Genomic DNA, 21371 nt, shown 5'->3' with positions numbered 1-21371 from the left:
AAGTTTCACTGACCCTTCTTGGAGGACAAATTGATACAGATTCAGGTGATTTCAAGTGATAAATGTTTTTTATGCTGCCATACGTCATTTGCAAACATTTTGGTTTGGAGTAGGCGTAATAACCTTGTAACAAAAACGTTAAGCAATGCCCTGTTTTTCTTTGGGAGTGATGCCCACTTTATGATTGAGCTTTCAAATGTCTTCTGGTTGTTTAGTGCAGCCACAATTTGGTTTTGCAACTTTTCATGTGCTTTAATTCTATTTAGTTAGTTATGACTACATACATTTTTTGGTGGATTTTCCTGCTGCCTAGGAAACCAAAAATGCATAGGAAATACAGAAAAGAAGAATAATTGGTGAATTTCATAGACCATCAGAATCAGTTCAAAGCTATCTTTTCTTTAAAAGATACAAAAAGTAGAAAAACTTAATCTGGCATTCAAAGTCCTGGTAGTGCTATGGTTGGAAAAAAGTGGTTTTTTTCCTCCCTCATGCATATCTGTAATTTCTCTTATGGAGAGGATTTAAATGTGGCTTTTTTGAGGAGGTAAACTCCAACTAGATCTTAAATAAAAGTTTCCCAAGAAGAACTAATGAAGTAAATAGTTATTTTGTTAACTGAAACAACTGAAAGTGTAGTTTATTTGAATAATATAATTATGATTATTCCCTGTATTCAGTAAGTTAAGAATATAGTTAGATTTGCCATGTAATAAAAGTTGGGAGAAGTACTGGAAGGAGAAATACCTGAACTTTTGATCAAGATTTTGCAGTCATTGTACAGACTATGTTCCTCCAAAGTTGCTCTCATCTGTTTACACACAGGATGAATTGGCACACTGCTTCTGATTATCATATATTTGATTAAAGAGCACCGGAATAAATTTTCTATTTTGCCAGTTGATAATTGTTTCTGAAGACCTCACTTATGAAAGAGCTTTTATGGATTATGATTATTTAAATAGCTCTGCTTTTCCCATTTATATAACTGTTCCATTTCCTCTGAAGTAACATATTCACCTAAATTAAGTGCTGATTCTGTTTTACACCAGACAAAAGGAGAAAAACACGCTGTCCCTGTTAATCATTATGAAGACATAGGCCTTTGGATATGTTTGTAGAAATTCTAACGTAAATTAAAATTTCTATGCTTTATTAATTAGTTATAAATAACATAATTTGATAATAAAATTTTGTTGAAATAAAATAATGCATTTCATAAGGTAAAAATACAGAATAGCAAAATGATAATACCTTTCTCAAGTATCTTTATTGCTTTTTAACATTGATATATGCATATTTCAATTTGAGTGTCTTAAATGAGATCTGAAAAGTCTTTTTGATAGATTCTGCTGGATTTATGGCTTTGGATATTTTTAAAGGGTGAACTGTAACTATAATTCCTTCTTGTGTTTTATTCCTCTTTCTGAATTTTGTTAGAAGTTGAAAATAACTGAATTCAGCCATTTGAGAAGACCTTGTTTAGAAGTTCTTTCCTTTTATTTACTGCTTAGTATTTTATACTTTTTCCTAAAATAAAAATGTGTTTAAGTTCTTTTGAGATGATACAAAAACAGTTGAGTATGAATTTTTACTGGTGTCTCATGTGAATGACTTCTAATCTGATTTGGTTTTTTTTTTCTACTTTCTCATTTTGTGTGACAGGAATGCTGTTTTTTAGAGGGGGTTTTTGCATTTTTTAATAAGTTAGATGTATTAAGTCCTTTGTATTCTAATTTCTTTTCTAAAATGTGATTGAAGAATATGTTAGGCATCACCAAACATAATTACTTCAAATGACAGCTGATTATTTTAGAACCAAAATCTTCATTAATAAAACATGGCTACGTTGAAGGACTGTGATTGAAAACGTGTTCTAATGTGATTAAAACCCTCTTTTCTATAAGGCCCCTCTTGCTGTTTTTTTTTTTTAATTCTTCTTAATAATAGCTTGATATTTGCATCTGATGAGTAGAGGTAAGTCTTAATTGTGTACTGAGAAAATTTTCATAAATTTTTTTGTAGTTTGGCAATTTTTGAGGATTTTTGACTAAGCAGTGTATGAATTTCTCTTTTAATACAATTAAGAATACTTGAATTTCCTCCACTGCAGAAGACCTAACCATGTAATTATTGACACTTCATCTGTAGTTATCTTGTAATCAAACCAAATGATATGGGATTTCAGTTTTACTCAGTTAGATGATGCCTTGAAAGGAATTCTTAGTACAGATGGAGCTCTGTAATTAGATTTGCAGATGGAGGATTTGAAACTCATTCCACAGTTACATTGTTTTCAAAATCTGGGTCTGGCTCTTAGAGAGAAGATAAAAGTGTATCCTGAAGTGTTTCCTCCAAGCTTCATTAGTTGAGTGAATGATGAATAGGACTAGTATCAAAACATGGAAGAAATGTTAAGGTGTGATGGAGTATTTTGCTGAAAAAAAGATTGTTGCCTGTTCACCATAATTTTGTAAGCACTTCTCTTGGTTGAGTTTTTTTTTGAAGTGAATCAGCGAAGAGCTAATGTGCTGATGAGAGGATGCATTTTCCTTTTTGAGTGAGCAGAGTTTATTTTCCTAATCCTTTATCACTAGAACTATCCTTTCAGTTGAAGTTTTGTGTAGCAATTATTTATAAATGGAGCTTATGATGGAAGTCATGAATGAGAAGGTTTTGTTGTTTTTTACAGAGAAGTATGGTGCTTATGTAACTGCATTTATTTTGTGTAGGTACTTATATAAAGTCTGTTTTCTCCTTGTCTCATAGGGAGTAATAGAAGTTCTAACTTCATTTCACATCTGTGAACCTATATTAACTGTGCATTTTGACAGGCATTATTGTAAATGGTCTCACAGTGATTTTAGCTTTCTGGAAAATATTTTGGTTCTTAGTAGCAATCAAAAAAGGAAATTAAATATAAGGAAGCATTAAGGAAAAATGAGCAATACAGGAGTAATATTTTGAAACTCTATGAATTATTGATATGTCTGTATTTTGAATGTTGTATGAAGTTCTGGTGATTTCCAGTCTCAAAAGAATATATTGAAACTAGAAAAAAATTTGAAGGGTAAGAAGTGTGATTAAATACAGATTTCAGATGAGAAGCGACTTAACAAAGTAGGATTGTTCAGCTTGGAAAAGAGCTGACCAAGTGTATTTGAAATATAAGTAAATAAAGGGAAGAATGTGATAGAAAACACCTGATTTATGCTTTTCAAAATGCAAGCAGCAGAGGGCTGAAATTAAACACACCTCTGGCAGATGCATAACAAGGTCTTTTTACACAAATTGTGGGGAAAATGTAGGACTCCTTACTGTGGGCTGGGAAGGCTCCAAGAATTTGAGGGTTCAGAAAGTAATCAGAGAAATTATTGGAAGAAAATCTATTGGCCTATTGAAGCAATGACGTGATTTCTGGAGCAAGAGATGGCTGTGCCACAAATAATAGGAGGTTGATATACTGAATTTTCTCTATTATAGTATATGCCCAGCCTATACTGTTACACTTTTTGTAGATACTTGGCCTCTTGTCACTGATTTTAAAGTGCTGAGATACTTTGTGTAATGAAAATCCAACAGGCTTCTTACATAAGGGAAACTCTGGCCACTAATAAATCGTTTCTCACACTTCTTTATTTGCCTTTGAGTTTCCTTCTCTAAAAGAATCCTTTGTCATTAGAGCTGCACCTCCTATATGGCTGTATAATTCTGGCCTTTGTTCTTAACTGTGTTATTGTCTATAAATTAAAGAAAATATTTTATTGGATGAGGAGCTGCATAATAAATTAAGAAGCTTGAGGGAAGGCAATTAGGATGCACTTAAATGTTTGTAAAACAATTCATTATGGTCTGTGTGGTGCCTCCTTTAGCAATTGAGGTTTTGTGTTTTATCATTGCATAAAAAAAAATCTTAAATCATTAATGACAGCTAAAACCCTGTGGGAGTCCAGTCACAAACTAGAAAAAACTTCTTCCACTATTTGAGAGTTATTTAGAGAAGCAAAGGGGATAATATTGACAAATCTGGTTAAAAAATCCTAGCCTTACAAATCGTGGTGTCTGAATTGCTTTCTATGATCAAGGGCAGGTTCTTGTAAGGACTTGAAAAAAATAAATTGGATTAGAAAAATTTTAGGAAGTTTTAAATTACAATTCTTGTCTTTTATGTTTTGCACTTTTGAGGAAGAGAAAAATGTTACAAATAGTGTATTTTGTATTGATTTTCTTAAAGAAACACAGAACCTTAAAGAATGCCTGTGCTTGAAAATTTAACAAACTTCAGGCTGCCAAAACTGAAAAGCAACAGAAATTATATGGCTGTTGTTAAGGAGGGTGGCTATTGAGATTTTTCCAGCCCTGACATCTTAAAGTCATGTATATGTATTCTGTATTTTTTCACCCACTAGACAATGTTGTGCTGTTGCAAATGATGGCATTTTCAGAGAAATTATTGTTTTTTGTAATAATTTATTAGGTTTGGAAGGGTTTTGCTAGTTATAAATTAAAATTTATATGGAAAAATGGGAAAAAAGCAAGATTTAAGGCAATATCATGTTTCTTTATACATTTGATTTCACTTATTTATAAAATACAGTCAATGAGCATTTCAGTCTTATCAAGAATTAGGTAGATTCTATGGGGAAGCATTTCCTCAAACTCCATAGATCAGTCTAACTCTATAATAGATATTGTTCTACATTTACTGTTGTCTTTAACCTAGTTATGTTGTATGCAGAGAATTAAATAGAGCTATAGCACATGCCCAGTATTAGTTCTGTAATCATTAAAGTCACTAAAGAGTCACTGTTCAGAGGTGAGTGAGGGCTTTTCACTATGCCAAACACTGGGTTGTTTTCTCCCACATTAACTTTTTGGAGCAGAGGACTGCGTGGTAAGTAGTTAATTAAAAATGAAAGATTGATGAGAATGAGCACATTAAAATTGAACGTGGAGCTTCTCTAGCTGGTGATGAACATTGCCACTGGAAATTTCAGCATTTCAGAATGCTGACACCAACTGAAAATACGACTACATGTCTCAAAATTATCGATGTAAGCAAGCAGCAGGATGTTGAGAATTAAGGACCTTCCCCTTAAGCTCCTGATTCTGAGCAAAACGAAGTTGAGACCAGTGCTGTGCACATCTCACTTCAGTGTTCTTTGAGATCATTTTATACCTGGCATTGTGAATTGCCTGGGCTATCCCTCTGCCATTAATCTTTAATGTGCATCTATACGTATCAGTTGGAAAATGGCACTGTCATAACTAAGTTCATTGGAATTGTTTTGGTTTTAAATATTGCATAGCCATGATTTATAGTTTCTGGGCCTTTAAGTATTGCTGAGTGTTGTGTGACAAGAGGAATATGAAAAATCTCAAAATAAAAGCAGTGAAAGACCCTAAAGAAAACCAAAACTTAAGGAAAAGGTGGACATGAGAATAGGACACTCTCAAAATTCATTATTTCATTTTAGGAATTCCAATAGGCAATAGATAGCTAAATCTTAATATAGAAATTTAAGTAATTTGTTTTCTTACCAAACAGTGCAGTGGTATAAAAAAAAGCAAGCTGGTCAAGTGGTATTTAGCAAAGTAAGTGGCACATAAGAGAGCTCCTAAATAGTGAGGAGGAACAGGTAATGCCCTCTGAGAGCAACCACTTTGCCCTCCTGATTGTACCCCATGGGAAAGAAGGGGGCAAGAAGACAGCCTGCAGACTGTTTGGTTTGGGTTTACAGACTAAGGGGGAATATGTGATGGCTGCCTAGAAGATGATAGTGGGCTAGTACTTGGGGCTGGTGGGCTTCGTCCTGATCGTGTGTGGCTATTTTTTGTTCTTAGCCAAAGTGTGTAGGTAGCACATACACCATGATTCTCACAAATCAACATTCTTTGTCATGTTTTTCTTCTTTAATTGGTATGTATCCTTGATGTACCAGAGAACAATCCCACTGACTATTCTAAAATAAACCCCATCATTTTCCAAGACTAAAATTGCATTAACTGTATTGTTGCAATTTGTTCTAGTCACAGAGTGCATCTGTGAGTTAACACACAAAAGAGAAATTGCTTTGACAAGTATGTTTGAATAATAAAAAATGAATAAAATCAACAAAGAAATTTAAAAAACAATTGTTCTGAGTTACTGGCAAATTTTGTTGACTTCAATTTTCTATTAGTATTTATTGCAAATACATTCTCCTTGCTCCTGTATGTGAAGTTTGGGAAACAGGTGTGCATGCGTTGAGGGTTTTTCCAGTTGTCTCCTTTTAAAAACAGACATTGCTGTTTGCACAAACATAATGCGTGATAGTGTTTTGAATTTTGAATTTTTGCTTTCAGTCATGTGGCAAACCTAAGTTGCTTGGTTTTATTTATTAAAATAAATTCTCAGTATCTGTTCTCTTTTTTGATGTAAAAAAGTCCCTTATCTAATTGGCTGATCTCTTTGGGGATTAAGTCAAGATCAGAAGTAATTTATAAGATAAACTGAAAACAAATTAGCTACAAGTTTGAGAATGGTTTTAATTTTACTTCACTGAAATTAAACCTGCAATTTATTTCTTAGTCTCTAATTTTTCAGGTTCAATGTCTTACAGTAAAATCTCATATTCTGCTTTGGCCAAAAATGGTTTTGTGGAGATCAAAATAATAGATAGGAACAGTGTCTCCTTCTAATGGCACAGGAACAATAGACCATGAGAAGGATTTTTAGGTTTGTGTTTTGGATTAGGTACTTTTATGTAAAATACTTTTATCTGTCTTCATTTCTGTCAGACATGGTTGGATTACTTTATAAATTCTTCTAAGTGGATAAGATTTGTCTTGTGTCACACTTCAAAACTTTTCTTTGCATTCCTTCTAGAGGTAGGACTTTTTATTTCAAGGAATCTGATTCTTGTGCTAAAGAAGCTTTTATGAAGGCTGATATTTGAACTTCATCAGGCTAATTCCTGTCCTACCCCAAAACAGTGGTTTTTTACAGTAGGTAAAAAACAGCTTAAGAAATTTGTGGCAAATAGCCCATTCTTTGTTTTTGCTTTGTGGTTTGGGGGTTTTTGTCTTTTTTCTCTTAAAGCCTCAGCAATACTTAGAGAACATTGTCAAGGATGTTATACGGCCTTGTGACCCATCCCAGTGTAATTGATAGTTGTCTCAGTAAATCATATGTATATGCAGTTGGTCAACCACTGGAGCTGATCTGCCTACAGGAGTGTCCTCCTCCCTCGAGGGAAAATGTAAGAAAATAAGGATAAATCCGTGGGATATTTTTAAGCTTGCATAATAACCAGCACATTCATGGAATTTCTAAAAGCTCACAATTTTACTTCATTCATATTGTTTCAACAAGTACAAAAAGTAGTATTTAAAGTAATTTCTCAGATTGCTTTAAATTGTCAATAAACTTGCTAGGTAGCATTCCCTTAGTGACAAACTACCAATATAGTGCAATATATTATTCAGAGTAAAAATGGTTTTGAAGTTAAATGAAGGAAGGCTCATTTAAAAGGGTATGTTAATGTGCAGAATTATATCCTGTTGTAATGATTCACATGAGAATCAGTCTTTTAGTGCTGTCATTTGGTTATAAACCATATTGTGAGCACATTGGTTAAGATTTATCTGACATAACTTTAGAAGTGCCTGCCTGAACTAGTTGTCCTTTTATAGTCAGTAAAAAGTACTACATTCTCTGAAAAATATTTATTTCATTCTGATGTTGCATCTAAAACCACTGAGATAATCACTTGCCTTAAGCATCTTTTACTTTCCAATGATGATAAAGAGAATTGTGAAAATTAGCCCAGATACACATAGCTATAATTCAAATCTCTAAGGACTACCTTTTTAAATTTAAAAATAAATAAAGAATGTGTACCAGTTATGAAACATCCCTTCTTAAGTTCTTTTTAGCTGTGATTTTCTCTGTAGTTATATTGATATATTTAGGTTAACAAATGCATATGATCAGCACACATTTCTGTCACTGAACAATTTAATTTATTCCATTTAGCATTCTAAATCGTTTTGCCTGAAGAAATCTTCTTTCATGCAGTTGAAGAAGAATCTTCCTAAAAATGTGAATTAATTGTTTAGAAGTTTAAGGTTTTAGTTAATGACCATAAAAGAGTAACCTGTTTTTTCTCCCGCTCGAGTCCCCTACTGCTTTTCTCAGAAAACTGTGTTTTAATGCTTATACTGTTGCCTGTCTTTATATAAGAAACAGTGGCAGTCTGATGCCACATATTTGGAATTCTCACTGGTGATTATGAAATCGGTTCAATGTTGTTTTGTAAAAAAGATGCTCCAATTTTGACAAAAATTATACTTCCATGTTATATGATGGCTTTAGTTATCAAGAGTTATATGTTTACTAATTTTCTCTTCAAAAGAACTAACTGAGTTGGGATTTTAAGAGATTTTCAATCTCATCTGAGTAGGTTATTCTCAGCTCTTTGCCTGTGGAAACTTGTGCCATATGCTGAGTCAGCTGTTTTGTAATGTCTAAAATGAGAGATGAGCATTAGAGGAGAGGAAGAGAATTAATGGTTTTGTTTCCAAACTGTTTACCTCCTATATAGCTACAGGAATTTTTATTTTTTTTTTTAGTTCTGGTTGTATATGTATATACTTGAACTTAAAGTGCTGCAGTTTAAAACAGATGAGGTTGTTACGTGGACTGTGTTATACCTTCATTTATTTTTGCTTTTAGAAAAAGGAGAGCAAATGTGATATTACTTAATTAGGAGAGAGAATGTAGGAGTGACCTGGTGGAGATTAGGCCTGGATGTGGTTAGGGCTTTAGTAATTATATTATTGTGATACTTAAATTTTTCAGTGACGCTGTCTCTCTAGTGTTGGAATTCATATTCTTGGTTTTTGTTTAAATAAATGCAGACAGGACTCCAACTTGAAGGAAGCTAGAAAATGCTTCTTTGACAGCAATGAACAGCAAACTTAGAGACGCAAATGCTTGAAGACTTTGGTTTATATAGCTCTAATATACTGTCTTTAATCGTTGCTGTCTACAGCTTCCTGAGGAAAGGAAGTGGAGAGGGAAGTTTTGAGCTCTTCTTCCTGGTATCCAGTGCCAGGATGCATGGGAATGGTTCAAAGCTGCACCAGGGGATATTTTAATTGAATGTTAGGAAGCACTGCTTTGTGAAGAAGGTGGTCAAACACTGGAATGGGCTTTCTGAAATGCGTTTGATGCCCCAAGCCTGTCAGCATTTAAGAAGCCTTTGGATAATTCTTTTATCAACATGCTTGAACTTTCAGACAGCCCTGGAATGGTCAGACACTTGGACTAGGTGATTCTTCTAGGTCAAATACAGCTGAAATATTCAACTCACTTTTAATTTCAATTCATTCTTCCAAACTTGATTTGGAGAATCTGATACTAAAAAATTCCAATTTTCAGAAGTCAACAATTTAATTCTAGATGTTGGGCAGCACGTATTTTATTGCATTTCAAGAACTGGTATGAATGTACTGTCTGAGATATGTAGACAACTTCTGTTTGGGGAAGTATTTCTTCTCTGGTCTAGATCAAAAGGGTGTAAAAACCCAGCCTAAGTTCTGCAGAGATGTGGCAATTTAGGAAGAAACGCTTTTATTGCATAGCATGATGAATGGTAGGAACTTAGTGAGGAATGGCCATAACACTCAGAAAAATGGAAATTCTGAGCAAAGCAGCTGCATTTGAGAATGGGGGTGTAGGTTAAGGAAGGCTCTTGGAGAAATTTGCAAGGAGTGTCAATCTGTTGTTACAGGCAATCTCAGCATGGAGACTCCAGTCTAACTTGCTTATTGCTGGCAGTTCAGCACCACTTTGGGAGGAATTGCTTGTTGACCACAGTCAACACACCTGTAACCATTATCTGAACATTAGAATGGTGATTCATTTTTTATAGCTGTGCTGTGAAAGATGCAGAATATGAGAAATTACAAGCAATACTTCAGGATACTTAATCACAGTGAAAGCACATGGTCTTTACTAAATATTAAATATTTCCTTGAAGAATGCAAAGACTTTGACTTTTATGTCAAAGTGTTTGACATAAAAATAGATTCTATTTGAGATATGTGATATGGAAAGAGCCCTGATTTATGGTATGGTATACTGGCTTCTGTGAGGATTTCTGTTGAAGTGTTCATCTTGTACTCCAGCTGAAATTTGTCTTATTACAGAAGTCTATTACAAGAGCTATATTAAAAATAAGTTACTTTTTAGAAGTATGATTTAACTTTTTGGTATATTGTGTTGCATCCGCAGTTTTGCCCAACTTAGAAAGCAGCAAATTCATTATGAATATTTAGTTGTTAGTTGGCAATTTTTAATATGGCATAGTTTTTTGAAGCGCCATCCTCACAGGCTCCAAGATCTCTTTTCTGGATGATAATATCAGACTTTGGAGCCTGTTGTCTTATACACATGAGGAAAACTATAACAGTTTTTAATTACTTTGCATTTACTAATTTTGAGTTTTTAAGCATTGCTTCCTGGACAGTTCATATCAGAAGAATCTTCACAGCTCTCAGCAGTTGGTTTCTAACTGCATTTAATGATTTCTGGCTCCTCAGCAAAGTTGGTCCTTTCATTAGTGGCAGTGTGTTACCAGCTCATTGCCACTGTGCTTCTCCCCTGGTTACCTCCCCCTGCTGTGGTGGAGGCTTGGTATTCCTATTTACCTGCTGTCCTCCTTGGGAAATCCCCCTGCAGAAATGTTGTTAGAGGATACTTTTTTGTAGTTAATGTCCTACTTCTTTTATTGGCTGAATTCCATTTGATTGTGCACCTTGTGCACAGGCAGAGATGCCTGCTTTATTTCTTGAGCAGAAATTAATCATATTTATTTATTTCTGTATACTTGCTTCACTTTTGTTTAGCTTTTCCTTGTCATCTTAGACTTCTCTTTATCAAGAAGTTCATGATGAATTTACGATGACTACTTTATAGAATTCACCTCCCCCTACCATCCTAAATTTTTGCTGTCATTGTCAATTAGTTCATTAATTTGTTTCCTTTACTAAGGAAGTTGATTTTAATGATAATGATGATAATTTTTACTGTCTGAAGTATACTTAGATTGATGTTAAGGCTAAATAGGAACATTTTCTTGTTTTCTTGCAGTAACCCTGATGGGCTAGAAGTTTTTTGTGGCCAGTTGTACAAGTGAAATAGTTGTAGCACCTGCTGGAAAGTCTGTAGCCCAGGAGAAGATTCTCCATAGAACCAATTTTATGAGCTGAGTGTGTTTTTTGATGCAAATTCTCTGAGATGTTTTATAGATGAGACATCTTGGTTTTATTAGTACAGAAATATCCTATCACTTTAGACTGATACAGGGGCTTTGTTTAAGTCTCTTAAGTGTTACACATCAGTATATGGATTACATTAGAAAGCAAATATGGTTTGAATTATTTTAGTCTACAGTGAATTATTTTAATCTGTTTTACTGATTCTATATTAGTTTATTAATTTAAATTAATTAGAATTTTACTATTAATACTGTTTGAGGAAAGGGAACCAGTCTGCATTGTACCTCTTCATTCCAACTGAGGCATAACTGAATTTTTTCCTTGTTTTTAAGTCCACCTTATCAAAACCAAATGATGATAGTCTGAAGCTAGACTATCTAAATATTATCACAGAGTTGGTGAGGTTCAAACAGAAGTCTGGAGGTTCTCTGATCCAACCCTCTTGCAAAAGCCAGGCCAACTAAGGCCAGTTGTTCTGATCTGTGAACACATGGCCTTTGAATGAATCCAGCGATGAACTCTCAGCAGATACAATTCTTCATCCTAGATTTCATCCATGGAAAGAAATGGAGGAAAGTAGACACTTCCTAGAGATGTTTACTTTCATCTCAGAATATTAATCTAAGGGAGTTCAATTGAATGTCTTCTACAGGTGGCTGTTGTACTTCTGTGTGTTTTTGACATAATCTCAGAGAGGCTCACCCTGGTGAAGAGATGTCTGAGAACACAACGATGCAGATTGCGGATGAAGTAGGCACAAGTTGCTGCTGTTTTCAGAAATAACAACTCTGCCTGGGTTTCTTGAAAAGAGAGTAAAAACCTCTATGAAAAATTTCATAATTCTAAATAATGAACATAGAAATAGTGTGTTTCTAACCTTGAATTTTTTTTGCCTTCCTTTGGTACACATCATGTGTTTACCAAATATGCAAATATATGCTATGCAGTCACAAGTTTTAAATTGAAGCACTAATTATAATTAGGATAATAGTTTTTATTTGAATGTAATTAAATGTCTCAGGAGAACTAAGGAGGTAGTCAGTTTATATATTTAGCATATTAGAATCTTTTATGTTACAAAATTATAATTATTATTAGCAATTAATTGATAGAGGAAAAAGTAATTTGAAAGTGAATGCAAAGTATGAATTAGGGTGGAAGCTAAATGTATTATATTAATTGTCTGAAGATGGGTTATGAAAGAAGTCTTTGAATATTTGGATAGGCTTAGCCACCAAAAAAAGTTTGCATAGTATTTCAACTTGCTTATTTTTTAGAGTTAATTTCAAGTCAATACAAACTGCTTTTAAATAGGCCATAGAATTACTTTCTATTAAAATTGACTGCTGAAATTATGCGCTTATAAGAGATAATTCTTTGAATATCTTTAATTTAAGCTTTTTATTGAGATTTTAATTATGTAACTCCATTAAACAAATAGAACAAAATTCTTAAAGGTATTTTAATATTAATTTATTCCATTATTTTGTGTAATATATTTACAGTTACTAAAATTAGTGTAACTGACAGGCTGAGAGACTTGGCTTGTTCAGCCTGAAGAAAAGAAGGCTCCAGGGAGACCTTATAGCACTCAAAGGGAGCCTAAAAGAGAGCTGGACAGGGAGTTTTTACAAGGGCATGTGCTGGGTTGGGAGGGGGAAGGCCTTAAACTGAAGGAGGGAAGGTCGAGATTAGATATTAGGGAGAAATTCTTACTGTGAGAGTGGTGAAGCACTGGAACAGGTTTCCCAGAGAGACTTGGATGGGACTTTAAGTAACATGGTCAAGGGGAATGTTCCTGCCCATGGCAGTGTGAACAAGATGATCTTAAAGGTCCCTTCCAACATAAGCCATTCTGTGTTTCCCTGCTTCTGTCAAATTTCACACTGGTATTTTCAAAATTCTTCAAAGTTATTAGGATAAAGTAGGATTCATGAGAGTCAGACTGTGTTTCCTTCAGAACTGAAAGATTTTTATGCCATTAAAATGGCTTTTTTAAACTAAATTTTATATTTGGTTTAGTAGATTTTGTTGAGTTCAGCTTTTTTAAGTTACACAAATGACTGATCAAAATTGTTGAATTCCATTCCTGAAGATATATTTGGTCTTGACTATATTTTCTTCTACTCGTTTGCTTTTCTCTCCCTCCTAATACACACCTGGTTGTTGTTGAGTTTTATTGGAGCTTAGGACTTTGGAAAGTGTTTTGCCAGTACCTGGATAGATAGGAGTCAGGCTGTCATTTCATCAGAACTGCTGTTAACTCACTTCTTATCTGAATGCTTGATCCTTTCCTGGTGCAATCTCTCCCTTGCACCAGCCAGCTGGTTTCCTTGACCTCACAATGAGTGATGTCTGGTATAATAAATTTTCTATGTCTGTGTTACTCCAGAGCAGATGAGTTGCTCTTTTTCCAACCATGACTGCATGACTGTTTGGGTGGGATAATGGAAAAGGCAGTAAGGTCTTCCAAATGCATAACTAAGGGCAAATGTTGGCTTATGTAATGAGAAAAAGCTGAGTTAATTTTAGTGTCTTTTTATTTTTGAGTGGGCAAATTTCAGAGAATGGTGGAAAAGTCTCAATTTCTTTCAGAGCTTTTTAGGTTCTGCACTACATCTCTCTGGGCCAGGCTACCTTATCAAGTACTTCACAAGAAGGAATGCTTCAAATATAGAAAGCATAGCTATTAGTTTCTCTTATCAAAGTTACTTCTCTAACCATGTAAAACATACTCTGTATTGGTCACAATGAAGGTATGAGAGACACTAAACTATGTATTTCACATTGTAATAATGTTCTTCTTTTCTTTTTTAGCTGGTTGGTGGCGAATTTGATCTAGAGATGAACTTTATAATCCAGGATGCAGAGAGCATCACATGCATGTCAGAGCTTTTGGAGCACTGTGATGTGACGTGCCAAGCAGAAATCTGGAGTATGTTCACTGCAATTCTACGTAAAAGTGTCCGTAATTTACAGACCAGCACGGAAGTTGGCTTAATTGAACAGGTACTGCTGAAGATGAGTACTGTGGACGACATGATTGCAGGTATAAATTGCCAGCTGATAAAATAATTATTGCGTTCTTGACCTGCCAATGTTTTGTGATTATGGAAGGGTATGGGATGTTTTGTTTTTTAAAAGTGATGTTTTCATTAGTACTGCTATTGAGTCAGAAGTACTTTTTTATTAATTTCAGGAAAACTACAGAAATATATTCTTAGTTTGTAAGCTCTGTAGATACGTGGTGTAAAATAACTGGTTGTTAATTCATTTGAGAAGATATTGTTATCTTAGTGATAAAAACAATTTAAAAGAATCAAAAACAATGTTTAAGACTTTTTAACTACAAGGCAATATTTTAGTTTTTATATACCTTTGTCATTTTTGATCACGATGCCAGAATTACTAGATCCATTTTAAACATAACTTCATATGACAGCATAACAGGTATTATTTACAGGTTTGAATGCTGGATATATGGATTACATTAAACGATCATTCCATAATGTATTCCTGTGATACCTATATTTTAATTTTTTACATTTGTGGGTTTTAACATTCTATAATGTTTTGCAGCATTAAAAAAAAGAGCATGCTTTGTTTGTTTGCTGAAAATAAGTGATGAAGTCATTGCCCAGTTAAGGTTTTCATAGAATATTTGAAGGAGTTTAGGGTACTCCACACTACATCCTCTCCATAGCAGGGTACACATTATGATCCTGTTTACTTGGATACAGAACAGGTTTGCTCATCACATTTAAATATGGCATCTGAGGAGATTGATATGATTACTATTTATTTTCCCTGAGGGAGCTTAGGCATTTTCTTTCAATACAGTGTGAAAGCAAAGTTCTTAATTCTTATATAATTTGTTACTGATGGTAGGATTGTGAGGCTGTCTTACAATGCCTGACATTGTGAGGCATTTTTGAAAAATGTCAGAGGTTTACCTTCTGTAATTCTAATATTTTACTTGATTATCTGATTCCTGACACATATAAAGGTTTTTGGAACAGTAAACTAGCAAGCATTTCAGACAACAAGCAAGAAGATGATTGCAGAGGATGAAAACTGGATTACTGAGGAATGATTTATTCCTTGTACTTTTTCCTTTTTGTTTCAGTATAAATGTGTTTGTAATATTAGGTATTTGGAAAAGCTGCATTCTGTTTTTCAAAGCAAGTCATAATCAACATAATCTTTAGAAATGTATCTCTAAATGCTAAAATCATGTGTTATGCTAAATACTGTACAGTGAAATTCAGACTGAAGTACAACAGACCAATAGATTCCTAAATGATGGTTTTCAACAAAGATGTTTTGTTTTACAATATTTGTAAGTATGGTATGTCAAAATAGTGTAAGGGTAAAGATACTCTTTTATTCCATGTTAAATATAGCACATTATATGATGAGAACAAAAATTTATATCCTAAAATTTTTCAGGGTTTTAGTAATGGAAATAATTTTTTTACATGAGTAATCCCACCAACAAAATTTACCTAATTTAAGCTCCTGTGAGTGGTACTTGTATGTGGGGCATAGAAGACTGTAATAGTGCCTCCATTAGAGAGTTGTGGTTTTTTTTTAACTGCCTAATTAATTGTGGATGTCAGAAATGAAGAGCATGTGATCTGGCTTTTAGGAGCATTTGGGAATTAAAAAAACTCTTTGAATTTACAGACATTAATATAAGCCAGGGGTAGTAAATAATAATAAAAAAAAAAAAAACAACCTAATGGATCCTCTACCTCAATAATCTTTTTTCTGAGTGGTCACACAGTGCTTCAGAAAGAGACCTTCTGCACAAAAAACTTCAGTAAGCTTGTTCTTTGGTGTGCTTACATGGATGAAGGGAGTGCATATTTAGCTGAAAATCAAAACTGAAAATTGGAATTCTGATGACATTTTAGCTTTGCAGTGTGTTTCAAATTATCTGAGTATTCATCTATGTATGATGAGCAGGAATTGAACAGAATCGTGCTTCCTGGGTTTTTTCTCTCATAACTGTAAATAGACAATTTTTGGAGAGTTTTTTTTGAAAAAGACATGGAAGTAAGCAAATTGATCATTTTGCTTTTATCTCTTGATTTTTGTAAGCACATTAGTTTCCTTTTATAAGGGGTAATAACATTGGTAATAAGTCAGAAGTAACAAAAAAGGTCATGTAATATCTATTTTGATATTGGGCAAAATCAGTAACAACTAAAGCAGTATCTTTGTTTCCTAATGCAGATGTTGAGGTCATAATTGTAAAATTTATTTGCCTCAAATATTTCTATGAGCTTCCCAAAGCCAGGGGTTGAAATAAGAAATTTTATGTTAAAAGGATTTTTAGCATTAAGGGGAGGATGGTTTGAACAAGACCTGTGTTAGTTTTTACTGCTACCACTATTTTCCCAAAACAGTTGCTAATACTCTGTCAGCTCAATATTTTGAAATTGGCTTTTATCATCTGTAAATGGTACAGGCTTTTTTTTTTTTTTTTTTTTTTTTGTAATTTGCTTCTCTGGGAGTTGCTTGTTTGTTTTTAGGTCGTCTCTCTTGTTCCTTGGTGAAACGTTTTGATTAGACCTAGATAGGGTTTAAATAGACAAGACAGGCAATAATGCTTGTTTTATGTTCTGATAGCTCACTTTCAGGACCAGTCTAAGTCTGAAGCCACTCTTCTCTGATTTTATGATAGTAAGACAGCAGCAAATCAACATGTACCCAAACTTTTGCAATAAGAAGAATTTTTCTGTCTGCTTAGATGGAGACTCTCAGATCCATGAGGTTCTGAGTGCTTTAACTTAATGCAATTTTACAGATTGTGTGGTGAAGAATAAAAGCTTAATCATTTTGAAAGTCTCAATAGCAACCCAAATGAGCTCACTTTGCTTTCTAGAAGCATCACCTTTCACAAACAAATCTTTATACTGTGACAATCTGTTATATGAATATAGAGAATGGTCAGCAATTTTATCAGTAGTTTAGGAGAAAATATTTTCATAGATGATTGGTGCTTTTTTTTTTTTTTAACACTTGCACAGGACCTTCCTTGAGGGACTCAGGTTTTGCAGTTCTGTTTCCAGGTGATGAGTAGTGAAGCAGATCACCTGCTCTGAGAGACTCTCTGGGATAGTGTGTCTGTAGTTCTGTCTGAGAGGTCTGACCGATGGATGAGAGGGCAGCCTGCACTCATAGAGAGTAGATATGTCTCACCTAAGCCCCATTTTTTCCTCACAGTTATGTTGTGATGATGTAGGTAATTGTTCTAGAATTGCTGGGACTGAATTCTTAAGCATTGAAACAGTTCATAGTTTCCAAGCAACAACGCTGGTTTTTGACAGCTCTGTCATTAATGGGCTGCTAACAAGCTCTCCTCTTTCAACCTATTCTGTAAGAAAAACTGCAAAATTATCACATTGTCTATTATGACCTGTAAAAATTGCTTTAAAACACTAACAAGAGTTAAAATTCACAATTTCATGGCCATGTAATATTAAGAGGTTAAGGAGACATGAGGGTAGTTTCCTGAAATTTTCTTTCGAATGCTATTTAATGTGTCTTCCAAAGTTAATGCCAGACCCTTCATTTTGATATATGAGCATTGTTACTTGAAAGACAGGCAGGCATTTTCCTATTGTATTTTCATATTAAGTGACTGAGTTAAGCATTCCTTCAAGGCTACTGGTTAATTTATAAATCCTGTGAAAACTGCTTAGTATGAAAGTATTCAGAAGGTGCCATTAATAGAAATTAGAAATACATTGAAAATGGGAAGCTGCCTGTTTTCTCCTTCTGGAGTTAATATTATTATATACAATCTTGTTTCTGAAATGAGATCATGGACTCCAGCTATATATGTAATCTTATTTAATATAAAAAAAAGTAGACATTAAAAGATCCAGTTGTAGTATGCTTTCTGACCTTAGTCCATTTATAGATGAGTGGATTACTAGGGTTTATAAACCAGATGGGACTGACTCTTTTATGAGATTTCTAATAAGTATGAATAAAGTTATGTAATAATTATTTTTAAGTCTTTATATTGAAAAAAGAACCTTTAAATAGCCTTAAGTGCTTCAACTTCCACAGATGTTGTTTGCTTTATCTTTGCTTGTTATCTACTGGGCTTCTATCTTCCAGGTCATTGTTTTACCCAGAGTTACATAATTAGGGAGCTTATGTTTGTTTCTCTCCATCAATGTTTAATTCATTACTTATAAATATGTATTTCTAATGCCTGTAGGTTATCCACATCTTCAATAGAAATAAGAATTTTTCTGTGCTATAAGGTAGTACAGGGCTATAACAGTGACACACAGCAGCACACATTCAGTGATTTTTTAAAACTTGCAATCATTTCTGATTTTGACTGTATTAATTTGTACTTTTTTCCTCTTTTTTTAATGGTGTTCTGATTTTCACCAGACAACTTTGCTTCCACACAACATTTTTTCTTTGTAAGGGAAGCAAAATTTGCAGTCCCTTGATCTGAAAAGAAAGCTGAAACTACAAAATAGGAATTGGGAAATTGTCAGCCAAAGATTAGTATTCACTTGTGCTTATTTCCTTTTCTGACTGCTCACTGTGGCTGTTCCCAGTTTCTGATCATGTACAGGATGTGCCAGCTTTACACTGCAGGCTGGATACCACTGTGAAAGGGGCAGGTACTGGGGGAGCTGAGTCATAGAATCCACCACCACGAAAGAAAAGGCATTTATTTTTCTTAGGTGTGTTTTGTTTTCCCTAATTCTGTCACAAATGTATGTGGCAGTGCTTTTAAAGCGAAGATTAAAGAAAGGTGTGGGGGGGGATCTATACTTGGAGATTAGGGATGTATTCAGAATTTACAGTGAAAATGTCTGCTAAGTGTCAATGCTTTTCTTTTGCCTTTCCTGATAGGCAATTTCACTCACCAAGCAGTTTACTATGTCTTCTGTAAATTAAATGATATTTCATTTTTCGCACATGCCTTTTGCTTCCTAAAGATCAGAGGCTATTATCATTGTGGAAAAAGCTAAATAAATATTAATGCTTTTGCTCAAGACCACATATATAAGGATTTGCAAAGAGAAAATCTGTTTTAAAACAAAATATTAATGTGAAATGTCTTTGGAAAGAATTGTTTCTCCTGAAAAGTATTCTTTGCCAGCACCCGTAAGAGTCATCCTTTCCCTAATGAACAAGGATAACATGCAGTCCTACAACAAAATGTAAGCTTATCTGTAGAAAGTCATGTGTTCCACAAGTTTTAGCAGGGAGGCAGGAGAGGGGCAGGGGAATTCTGTGGTTGTTGAACAGTTGAGGAAAATGTGTTAATGCTGAGTCTGTTGTATCATAGCTCTTTTGTTTTGAAAACTCTGGACTTCACTGCTTGATCTTTGAATTAAATTCTTATGTCTCATCTGTGAATATGAGCAAATTGCTTTACCTTCCCCTTGAGGAAGTCCTAATTCTTTAGTCCATTTTATTCCTGAAAAAAGTGTGGAGTATAAGGAAAGGTTCAGCATCTCACAAGCAAACAAATTCTTAAAATGGAATTCTGGGGTTTTAAATAAGTAATTTTAAACCTAATAATCCCTGAAAGGAAGACTCTGTTTAATGTTCTTACTGTTAAAGCTTATGGGTTTTGAGATATTGTAATGAAAGCTGTGTTCCATAATCCTGTTAAAAATTTTGATCCCTTCTTTTTATTAAGCTCTTTAATTTTTTTCTTCCTATGATTTCTGTTTGTTTGTTTTCCTTATGTTTTTTGTTGTTTTGCTATTGTTTGGTTTGATTGCTGGGTTTTTGTTTGATTGGTTTTGTGGGTTTTTTTGTTGGTTTGGGTTTGTTTTTTTTTTCAGGAGCCAGAGGGAGGTGTTAATTTTCTTTTATTTTCTCCCGGCCTTTCATTACAGTAAAGATCAGAAGCATCACTGTAGCAAAAATGGGGAAATTATACAAATTATAATATAAAATGCTGGGTTTAGGTTATTGTAAAGCAATTTTTGGGTCAAAATGTTTTGAAAAATGTTAACTTCAGAAGAAGGAAGGAACTCTTATCCGAAAAACATACAGCAGGAAGGACAAGTTTATCATGTGTGATGCATGTTGTGAAATGGGAAGAATTAATGCTCTATAAATGTAATACCTTTTTCAAAGTATGATGCAAAATTTAACATGAAATACTTTGTAAAATATTCAATACAAGTAAGTTGGATTTTTAGAATGTGTGAATACACTTACTTTTAAAGGTATTAATTTTTTCAGCTTTTTTTTGTGTTTATCAAAGCAATGAAATTCAGAGTTCAGAATAACTTTATTTTCCTTTGAAGATCTCCTAGTTGATATGTTGGGGGTTCTTGCCAGCTACAGCATCACTGTCAAGGAGTTGAAGCTTTTGTTCAGCATGCTTCGAGGGGAAAATGGAATCTGGGTAAGCTGTGATCAGATAAAGCATTAAGTGTCATTCCATTAGAGCCTGAAGTTAAAATAAACTGTCTCCCGGGACATATAAACTTGAATTTGTTTTCTCATGTTGACTGAACATATGTTCAAGAAGTATTTTTGCTAACTATTTTAAAGTTAATTTGCTCTGTTATTTGAAAACTGTCCGCTTTCCTTTGTAGCTTAGAGAGTACAAAAATAGTTGTATTGACTTTTGTACAATTTTCTTTTTTTCACAGCCAAGACATGCAGTTAAATTATTATCAGTCCTTAATCAGATGCCACAGAGACATGGGCCTGATACCTTTTTCAACTTCCCAGGCTGTAGTGCTGCAGTAAGTTTTCAACCAAAATTCTACAATTTCAGGAACAAATAAACAAACAAACTCCTCATTTGCATTTCTCTTCATGTGGTTTCAGAAGTTCTTGAAAAAGAAATGAGAGTGGAAATACATGTTTGAGTAGTGTAGACATTGCCTTCCACAGACTTACAAGGCAGCTGGGTTGTTGAGAAGTTGCACTTGTGAGGATGGAATATCAAGCAGCAGATTTTGGTCTGGGGAAGTTAATGTGAAAGAGAAACCTGAAAATTCCAAAGAACAGTGTTATTTTATTAGAATAATGTAATCAATATTATATAAAGGAGAGAAAAAATCAAGAAATGAACTTGTCCACATCATCACAGT

At 34.0% G+C, this 21371-nt stretch overlaps 1 protein-coding gene across 4 annotated transcripts in view; it reads left to right on the top strand.

Annotated features, from left to right (window-relative positions):
* The window catches only part of NBEA (neurobeachin), a 452410-nt gene that overhangs the window by 64601 nt on the left and 366438 nt on the right, over positions 1 to 21371 (top strand). For all 4 annotated transcript variants that reach the window (XM_058019299.1, XM_058019300.1, XM_058019298.1 and 1 more), the window contains exons 2-4: positions 14083 to 14314; positions 20574 to 20674; positions 20925 to 21020. In XM_058019299.1, coding sequence (XP_057875282.1) covers positions 14083 to 14314; positions 20574 to 20674; positions 20925 to 21020 — 429 coding nt within the window. The remainder of the gene's footprint in view (positions 1 to 14082; positions 14315 to 20573; positions 20675 to 20924; positions 21021 to 21371) is intronic.

Source organism: Melospiza georgiana, chromosome 2, assembly GCF_028018845.1.
Source record: "Melospiza georgiana isolate bMelGeo1 chromosome 2, bMelGeo1.pri, whole genome shotgun sequence".
In the NCBI taxonomy this organism is placed as follows: domain Eukaryota; kingdom Metazoa; phylum Chordata; class Aves; order Passeriformes; family Passerellidae; genus Melospiza; species Melospiza georgiana.
The sequence above is the reverse complement of the archived record's forward strand: the minus strand, read 5'-3'. Positions and strand labels throughout refer to the sequence as shown.